General features: G+C 36.2%; 1 protein-coding gene across 1 annotated transcript; it reads left to right on the forward strand.

Annotated features, from left to right (window-relative positions):
* The first annotated feature begins 1,780 nt into the window (after positions 1-1,780).
* On the forward strand, positions 1,781-4,377 carry LOC128663987 (protocadherin gamma-C5-like). The gene is given in 2 exon segments (XM_053718609.1): positions 1,781-4,184; positions 4,187-4,377. Coding segments are annotated over 2 exon segments (2,337 nt in total). The 5' UTR covers positions 1,781-1,943; the 3' UTR covers positions 4,283-4,377.
* The last annotated feature ends 6,757 nt before the right edge of the window (positions 4,378-11,134 follow it).

Raw genomic sequence — 11,134 nt, forward strand, 5'->3', positions numbered from 1 at the left:
TGCTTCTTTTAAGAATCCCCAGATAAGAAGCTAAGGTCTTTCTTAAGAAAGATGTATTTTTATCAGGACAATTATTTAGTTGGTGGGGCTGTGTTGAAAGGGGTTGTGGTCATTGGTGGACAGTGGGGATTATATGTATGGGCTCAGAATCAAGGACTGTCCCACTCAAATAGGGACAGTTGGGAGGTCTGCGTTGAATGGACAGTAAAGTCAAAATTAAAGATTCATAATTCAGACGACAACTTTCCAATTTACTTCCATTAACTTATTTTCTTTGTTCTGTTGGTGTCTTTTGTTTAAAAGCATACATAGGTAGGTTTAGGAGCAGCAATGCAGTACTGGAGCTAGTTACTGATTGGTGGCTGTACATATATACTTCTTGTCATAGGATCACTAGATGTGTTCATCTATCTTTCAATAGTGTATGGATGCTGCTTCAACAAAGGATACCAAGACCAAGAAGCACATTTGATAATAGAAGTAAATTGGAAATGTATTCAACCACTTACCAACCAGCGACGTACCCTGCTTTGTGGATAGCGTGACTCTCACCACCAGCAGTGAAACTGTGCTATAATAGGAGGGAGGTTGTAATAGTGAGACCTAGGCTATTATGGGCCAAAAAAAGCTTAACAACCTGTGACGTACAGGGTACATGCCTGTTAGAATTGTCATTAAGGGGTAAAACATTGTTCTATCTGAATCATGTGATAAAAAATTGGGCTTCATGCCACTTTAGGGCTAGATTACAAGTGGAGCGCTAAATTATGGTGTGCCGGCTAATGGGCAAATTTGCCCATTTGCAGGCTCGTGATAATTAACCAGCCATTACAAGTGGCTGGTTATTGCTACTGCGAGCTCATGGCAGCAATTAGCACTTATAAAATTAACCAGAGAGGAGATCTCTGGTTAATTTTAGAAATGTGCCCCAAATGCCCCCATAATAAAGTTGTGTATTTTTAATAAAAAATAAAGTTAGCAGCATCTTTATTTATTAATAAAATAATTGCACTAGGCAGTATTTTGGGGCGGGAGTGGGGCGTTAGGAAAAAAACAGTACTGAAAAGTGACTTGTATTGCAGTCTATGGGAACTGTGCATTCCCTGTAAATATATATGTATATACTTATATACATATATATTTATGTGTTAAAATGTGTTTATATATGAGATATATTTTAGTAGTGCATTCGTCCATTTTTTGTTTCATTACAGTAGTGAGGCGTGTAACCTACAAAACAATACTGAATAAATTATAGATAACATATTCATTGCTATGTCATTGCTATGTCTTTTTTATAATTTTGTTAAATACTCACAGTAGGCATGTAAACGTATTTTTTAAAGTACAGATGTATTTAAAAAAGAAGCAAAATCTATCAGTAAGCTACAAATTAAAAATGACAACTATAAAAATAGTTTTAAAATACATTTATACATTACATTCAATATGAAACATTATTAAATCAGTTGCTATATGCTGAATTCTATATACTCTTGTAATAATATAGACTAATTTGCAACTTTCTGTATTTTATTTGTAGAATAAAAATTTAAAAACATGGCTATTAAATCTTACTATCCTTACTTCTATCTGAAACACAATCCATAAACTGACAATCATCACACACTGTTCTATTTTTGACATTTCTGCTTGTTATTCTTCATTAAAAATGAAGTTAACATTATTGGCCAGGAGAGGGCGAGCCTGTCATCCAATCAGTTTTTTAGCTACACCAGTAGATCTGTTCATGACATTACCATCTACTCTCCTCCTCCTAACTCATAGAATTACCCTCCCATTTTTTTCACTGATACACAAAGGAGAGCTGTTGTTTTGCTGCATTTCTATGGATGTTTTCAATACAAGGAAAAAAGGATTAAAACCTAAACTGCATACTCATGGGATTATAAAGGGATCTTTATTTCCTAACATCTCAAGATATGGACATGAGAAGCTCTTTAAATACTTGGAAATGGCAAGTAATATTATTATGTCTTTGTAGCTGGGGCTGGGTCTCTGGGCAGCTTCGCTATTCTATTGCAGAGGAGTCAAAACCAGGCACATTAATAGGAAATGTAGCTCATGATCTGGGAATAAACCAGGCAGATATTAATAAAAGACAGCTAAGTCTGGGATCTGAAGGGAACAGCAGATTTTTCACTGTGGAAAGTGGAGCTTTGACTGTAAAAGAGAGGATTGATAGAGAAAGTCTGTGTGGATCCATCTCAAGCTGTTTACTGTATTTAGAAATAGTAGCTGAGGATCCATTGGAATTGTTCAGTATAGAAATTGAAATTTTGGATATAAATGATAATTCTCCTGTATTTTTAAACAATAATCAAATTATTACAATTTTAGAATTAATTGCTAATCCTGGAAAAATATTCCATTTAGAGACAGCAGAGGACCAAGATGTAGGAATAAATAGTGTTACTCAGTACAGATTGAATCCAAACCCTTATTTTTCTCTGTCTGTAAAGAATAGTAATGATGGAACACTAATTCCTGAATTAGTGCTAGAAAAAATTCTAGACAGGGAAGAAAAAAATGAATACAAACTAATACTTACTGCTACTGATGGAGGAGAAAACCCTCTAACAGGATCTTGTGAGGTTACTGTTATAGTTCAAGACATTAATGACAATGCACCAGTGTTTAATCAATCAACATACAAGATCAGTTTATTGGAGAACCTCCCATTAAACACAGTTATAATAAAACTTAATGCTACAGATTTAGATGAAGGCTCCAATGGCGAAGTTCAATATTCCTTTGTTCAACAAAGATTAAATGCAGCAACAGAAATATTTCATTTAAATCCACTAACAGGAGAAATATTTGTGAAAGGGAATATAGATTTTGAAAAATCTCGATTTTATGAATTAACTGTCAGAGCAACAGATAAAGGAGTCCCTAAATTAGAGGGACATTGCCTTATCCAGATTGAAGTACAAGATGTAAATGATAATACTCCAGAAATTATTTTTACCTCCAAGAAAAATGAAGTACCAGAAAATGCACCACTGGGAACTGTTGTTGGCTTTATCAGTGTCAGAGATAAAGATTCAGGAAGAAATGGAGAGGTACGATTAGATGTATCACCAAATGTACCTTTTAAATGCCAATCCTTTAACAACCGGTATTCATTAGTCACTAGTGGATATCTGGACAGAGAAAAGATCTCTCAATATACTATTAAGCTTACTGCATCTGATTTAGGTTCTCCAACTTTATTTAATCATATTGTGATTATTCTAAATATTTCTGATGTTAATGATAATCATCCAACATTTCTCCAGCCAGTTTATAATGCCTTAATCAAAGAAAACAATGAACCTGGCAGTTTGTTGTGCACTGTTTCTGCTACTGATCCAGATGAGGGAGCTAACTCAGATGTGTCTTACTCTATAGTTGAAAGCCAAATAGATGGTTCAGCTGTATCTTCTTTTGTGTACATCAACTCTCAAAATGGTAATATTTATGCACAGCGTGCTTTTGACTATGAGCAGATTCAGGTTTTACAAATCACAGCAAGAGCTGAAGATGCTGGATTCCCCAAGTTATTGTCTAATGTTTCAGTCTTCATATTCATCATGGATGCAAATGATAACGCTCCCTCTATATTATATCCACAATATTCAAGTGAGCTCATTGCACAGGAAAGTATTCCAAAATCAGCATCTGTAGGTTATTTGGTCACAAAAGTGTCTGCAGTGGATCAGGATTCAGGTCACAATGCCTGGCTTGCATATAAGCTCATTGAATCTACCAGTAACAATTTATTTGAGATTTCAGGATACACAGGAGAAATTAAAACTGTACGTGATATCCATGAGGCTGATAATAATGAGCAAAAACTTGTTGTTTTAGTCATTGACCATGGAGATCCATCCTTGTCAACTACAGTAACTATACATGTAAATATAATAGACAATATAGTAAATGAAAGACCAAAATCCCAGGATTTCCTTACTAATTCTAAACCTACACCAGACATAACTTTATATTTAATTATCTCACTGGTGGCAATCAGTTTGGTTTCACTTGTAACTTTTGTAATATTGCTTGTGAGATGCTTAAAAAGAGACAATTATGACAACAGTTGTGGGTCTTGTTTTTCTAACAAATCCCAATCCAAGCAGTATGCAGGAGAGTATCAGCCAACACTTTTCCTGAACACAGATGGAACCTTAAAATACATGGAAGTGAGAATGGCACCTACAGAACCTCAAGGGCAATGTTACCAGGCTTGTTTCCCTACAGCATCAGAAAACAATGATTTTACCTTTATGAAGCCACTAAATTTCCCCCAGCTGAAAGAGATGGTTAATGAAACAGGGTCCACTTCTGATTCAAATTATTCTCCCAAACCAAATCAGGTGAGATGCAAATGTGATGTTTTTCCATTTCATTATTAAGCATCCTGAAATACTGATTTGAATTGTTAATAAATAAGGATTTCTGCTACCTATTTGCTTGCTGCATTTTGAGAGGCATGCAACTGCATTACTAAATTGTTTCTAAATAGGGAAAACACTATCCTAGAAAAAACTAAAATAATTTTGTTATAATAATTATTAATATCAATAAGTAGCTGCCGTGATGCTTCACATTGTACATATTTTCTTAATCTCTTAATATTTTCCATTTAAATAAGTGAGAAACTTTACAGCAAGATAATCTAAAATGATGTCAAAATATTATTGAGCTAGTGATAATGATAAATTGAATAGTTTCTAACAAATACTGCGGTGTAAAGAATTACAATTGTTTATATATTTTATTTGTAACACACCAACAGATTTTGCAGCACTTAACAGTGGAATAAGTGGCACTATGCATTATTCTTTGTATTCAGTGAGTACATAATTACTTATTGATACAATAAGATTCAAGGGGACCCTAAACATATAAAATCTGTATGTAGCAAGTACATGATACAACTATAACAAATATTAAGAAGATAACGAATATAAGTTGATAGATAGTGACTAAATGTAAGCTATTATGCAAAGTTTATATACAGGGCTTCATTTAAGAAGCTGCAAATGTATTAGAGCCTTAGACCGCTGCTTCCTAACTTGATACGCCAAATTTGAAGTGGCATTCCACAAACCCCCCGGACTTCTCCGACCGGGGTAATTGACGGCCCCTGCTTGCACAGGCCAATCACATGGGGCAGCATTGCACAAGCAAAGGTGTGCAATGATAAATGCAGTCAGTGTATTGCTAACAAAACCATGCAGACAGGGGAGAAGATGTCTGCCCGATGGGTTTTAAATGGGCCCCATAAGATAAGGGTCACATAAATACAGATTTACAGGAGATTATACTAAAAAGTAAGCAAGAACCGTATACTTTATTTTAGTGCATTTCAACAGTTATTTTTATAGCACTTTATGAAAAAATGCAACTAAACTAACCATTTTAGTAATCTGTATCCAAAACCACATGCATGGAATGGACATGATGTTTATATGTTTTAAAGAACCTTAACAAAACAGTAACATATGTACATGTGGACAATTTACAAGTTAGAAATGGCTTATCATGCTTTCTTTATGAGCTATATTATATAATTGACACAGACCAAGCTTGTTTAGCTTTATTTAGCGTGCCTTTTTGCAGAACTGTAAATACCTTTTTTAAATGATGTATTGAACCATACTGTTTTATGCTTGCAATAATTTATGAGGAGCTTATTTGACATGGCTGTTTGTTTGGTGACCTTTCTGTTTCAAGTAGAAAAATGGTATACAACATGTTCAGATTAAGCCCCAAGTTTTGTGAAGAAGTGGTAATATAATATTCATGAGGCAGATTAAATGTTAGCTGTATTGAGAGAGTACTAGGGGAAAAAAACACATTTGACATTGAGATTTTTAACAAACTATTTAAAATATCAATTTAAATGTGGTAGAATCATTTTACAAGGTATAACATGCCTGCAAATTAAGATCACGCATTGTTTTAAAATATGTACAAACAACAAGTTAAATGGAAATCATAATAATTTCACCACAACCTTCCAAAGATAAAAATTGTCACTGTAAATACATAGGGCCAGATTATGAGTAGAGTGCAAACGTTTGCGTGTGAGCAATGTATGTAACATTGCGATACATACATATACATGTCTAAAGATGTATATGTATGTATGTATGTGTATATATATATATATATATATATGATACAATTAAAAAAGAAAGGATTGAACAAATATCTGAGTCAATCAAAGCGGGACACAGGCTGCACCAAGTTAATCAAAAGCTTTTATTACCATAAGGCTCTAACAGTTTAAACAGGCCGAAGGTATCAGTAGATACGTTGATTACTTCCTGAGACCTTTTCTCGAGTCCCTGTCGTCGTATATCAGTGACACAAGTGATGTTTTAAAGAAGCTTGATAAGATGACAGTTGAGCAAGATTTGCTTCTAGTGACTCTCGACGTAGAGTCCCTGTACTCGTCCATCCCTCATCAGGCAGGCTTAAATGCAGCCAGATATTTTCTGGAACTGAGGGGGGATGAGTATAGGGAGAACACAGAATGGATCTTATGCCTGTTAGAATTTGTTCTAAAGAACAACATCTTTTCTTTTGATGGCAAACTATTCAGGCAGTTGAGAGGAACAGCCATGGGTGCAACATGCGCTCCGACGTACGCTTGTTTGCACCTGGGCTTTTGGGAGACTAAGCATGTCTTCCACAAACTTTCAGAGTGGGTTGATAAGCACATAGTGCTTTGGCTGAGGTTCGTGGACAACATTCTAATCCTCTGGATTTATATATATATATATATATATATATATATATATATATATATATATATTTGTGTACATATGTATTTATGTTTTTTTATATGTATATATGTATTTACAGACATATATACACATCTAAACACATAAATACATACAGTACCTAACAAAAGTGAGCACACCCCTCACATTTTTGTAAATATTTTATTATATCTTTTCATGTGACAACACTGGAGAAATGACACTTTGCTACAATGTAAAGTAGTGAATGTACAGCCTGTATAACAGTGTACATTTGCTGTCTCCTCAAAATAACTCAACACACAGCCATTAATGTCTAAACCGTTGGCAACAAAAGTGAGTACACCCCTAAGTGGAAATGTCCAAATTGGGCCCAAAGTGTCAATATTTAACCCTCTTGGGCATGGAGTTCACCAGAGCTTCACAGGTTGCCACTGGAGTCCTCTTCCACTCCTCCATGATGACATCACGGAGCCGGTGGATGTTAGAGACCTTGCGCTCCCCCACCTTCCGTTTGAGGATGCCCCACAGATGCTCAATAGGGTTTGGGTCTGGAGACATGCTTGGCCAGTTCATCACCTTTACCCTCAGCTTCTTTAGCAAGGCAGTGGTCATCTTGGAGGTGTGTTTGGGGTCGTTATCATGTTGCAATACTGCCCTGCGGCCCAGTCTCCGAAGGGAGGGGATAATGCTCTGCTTCATTATGTCACAGTACATGTTGGCATTTATGGTTCCCTCAATGAACTGTAGCTGCCCAGTGCCGGCAGCACTCATGCAGGCCCAGACCATGACACTCCCACCATCATGTTTGACCAGACATACTTGTCTTTGTACTCCTCACCTGGTTGCCGACACACACGCTTGAAACCATCTGAACCAAACAAGTTTATCTTGCTCTCATCGGACCACAGAACATGGTTCCAGTAATCCATGTCCTTAGTCTGCTTGTCTTCAGCAAACTGTTTGCGGGCTTTCTTGTGCATCATCTTTAGAAGAGGCTTCCTTCTGGGATAACAGCCATGCAGACCAATTTGATGCAGTGTGCGGCATATGGTCTGAGCACTTACAGGCTGACCACCACCCCTTCAACCTCTGCAGCAATCCTGGCAGCACTCATATGTTTATTTCCCAAAGACATCCTCTGGATATGACTCTGAGCATGTGCACTCAACTTCTTTGGTCGACCATGGTGAGGCCTGTTCTGAGTGGAACCTGTCCTGTGAAACTGCTGTATTATCTTGCCCACCGTGCTGCAGCTCAGTTTCAGGGTCTTGGCAATCTTCTTATAGCCTAGGCCATCTTTATGTAGGGCAACAATTCTTTTTTCAGATCTTCAGAGGGTTCTTTGCCATGAGGTGCCATGTTGAACTTCCAGTGACCAGTATGAGAGAGTGTGAGAGTGATAACACTAAATTTAACACACCTGCTCCCTATTCACACCTGAGACCTTGTAACACTAACAAGTCACATGACAATGGGAGGGAAAATGGCTAATTGGGCCCAATTTGGACATTTCCACTTAGGGGTGTACTCACTTTTGTTGGCAATGGTTTAGACATAACAGCAAATTTACACTGTTATACAGGCTGTACACTCACTACTTTACATTGTAGCAAAGTGTAATTTCTTCAGTGTTGTCACATGAAAATATATTAAAAAAAAATAACAAAAATGTGAGGGATGCACTCATTTTTGTGAGATACTGTATGTACACATATATAGACATATATAAGTGCATTGGAACCCTTTGCAGTTAAGTAGATGAAAGCATGTAAAAACATATTTATGCAATATTCATATTTAATAAAGTGTTATAGTGTATATTTACTGTAAATATTTCTCATTCCAATGTTCTACACACAGCAGAACATGTTCTATGTATTTTTAAATACGTAGATATTCCTACATGTATCTGTATATATCTATACCTATATATAATCATGTCTATATATAGGTATACATATATATTGTACCAAAATACCATCAGATGTATGAAGAAATGTTTATTTAAGAATAAAGAGAATATATTCTTCTATGTGAAGAACATTGGAATGTGAAATATTCATATTCATGAGAATTTGTGATCATGTTTGCGTGAGAGTAGGGTGTTTTATTTCTTTTTTTTCTCCATTGGCTTCTATGGGGGAATACGTGAACATGCATGCAATATTTTAAGTTCGGCTTTTCGCACTCGTCGGTTAGTGAGCAAGTGAAAACAGTTTACTTTAAACTCATAATACGAGTGCAACCCAACAAGTGCAAAAAGCTTACTACAACTGCAATTAACGCTCAAGCGGGAGCGTTAATTAGCGCTCCACATGTAATCTGGCCAATAATTTTTTTATTAACATAGTCAACAAATATTAAGAAGATATTTTATTTGCCTACAGATTTTCTCATTTTTAAAAGCATCTACTTTAAAGGGACAGTCAAGTCCCAAAAAAAAACTTTCATGATTCAAATAGGGCATATAATTTTAAACAACTTTCCAATTTACTTTTATCACCAATTTTGCTTTGTTCTCTTGGTATTGTTAGTTGAAAGCTAAACCTAGGAGGTTCATATGCTAATTGTTTAGACCTTGAAAGCCTCCTCTAATCTGAATGCATTTAGAGGGTGTTAGTTCATGTGTGTCATATAGATAACATTGAGCTCACGCACGTGAAGTTAACTAGGAGTCAGCACTGATTAGCTAAAACACAAGTCTTTCAAAAGAACTGAAATAAGGGGGCAGTCTACAGAGTTTTAGATACAAGGTAATTATAGAGATCCCCCATCACTATCCTAACAATAATAAATGTATTAACCCCTAAACCGCCGCTCCCGGACCCCGCCGCCACCTAATAAAGTTATTAACCCTAAACCGCCGCTCCCGGACCCCGCCGCCAGCTATATTAAATCTATAACCCCCTAATGTGAGCCCCTACCCCGCCGCCATCTACCTTACCTACCCCCTAAAGTGAGCCCCTACCCCGCCGCCATCTACCTTACCTACCCCCTAAAGTGAGCCCCTTACACCACCGCCATCTACCTTACCTACCCCCTAATGTGAGCCCCTTACACCACCACCATCTACCTTACCTACCCCCTAAAGTGAGCCCCTTATACCGCCGCCATCTACCTTACCTACCCCCTAAAGTGAGCCCCTTACACCGCCGCCATCTATTTTATAAATATTAACCCCTAATTTAATCCCCCTACACCGCCACCAGCTATATTAACTATATTAACCCTAATTATATTAGGGTTAATATAGTTAATATCGTTATTATATTATATATATTAACTATATTAACCCTAATTATATTAGGGTTAATATAGTTAATATCGTTATTATATTATATATATATTAAGTATAATAACCCTATCTAACTCTAACATCCCTAACTAAATTCTTATTAAAATAGATTTAATTAATATTAATATTATTAATTAAAATGTTCCTATTTAAATCTAAATACTTACCTATAAAATAAACCCTAAGATAGCTACAATGTAATTAATTATTACATTGTAGCTATTTTAGGGTTTATATTTATTTTACAGGTAACTTGGTATTTATTTTAACTAGGTACAATAGCTATTAAATAGTTAATAACTATTTAATAGCTACCTAGTTAAAATAATTACCAATTTACCTGTAAAATAAATCCTAACCTAAGTTACAAATACACCTACACTATCAATAAATAAAATAAACTACAAATATCTAAACTAAAATACAATAAAATAAAATAAAATAAATTACAAAAAAAACAAACATTAAATTACAAAAAATAAAAAAAATCACAAGATTTTTAAGCTAATTACACCTATTCTAAGCCCCTAATAAAATAATAAAGCCCCCCAAAATAAAAAAAATTCCCTACCCTATTCTAAATTTAAAAAGTTCACAGCTCTTTTACCTTACCAGCCCTTAAAAGGGCCTTTTGCGGGGCATGCCCCAAAGAAAACAGCTCTTTTGCCTGTAAAAAAAAACACAATACCACCCCCCAACATTACAACCCACCACCCACATACCCCTACTCTAACCCAAACGCCCCTTAAATAAACCTAACACTACCCCCCTGAAGATCTCCCTACCTTGTCTTCACCCAGCCGGCAGAACTCTTCATCTGATCCGGGCGATGTCCAATCAAGCGGCAGAGAAGTCTTCTTCCATCCGGGCGATGTCTTCAATCAAGCGGCAGTGAAGTCTTCATCCATCCGGGCGATGTCTTCAATCAAGCGGCAGTGAAGTCTTCTTCCATCCGGGCGATGTCTTCAATCAAGCGGCAGTGAAGTCTTCTTCCATCCGGCGATGTCTTCAAGCAAAGCAGCATCTTCAATCTTCTTTCTTCGCTCCTCCGCCGCGG

Source organism: Bombina bombina, chromosome 6, assembly GCF_027579735.1.
Source record: "Bombina bombina isolate aBomBom1 chromosome 6, aBomBom1.pri, whole genome shotgun sequence".
In the NCBI taxonomy this organism is placed as follows: Eukaryota; Metazoa; Chordata; class Amphibia; order Anura; family Bombinatoridae; genus Bombina; species Bombina bombina.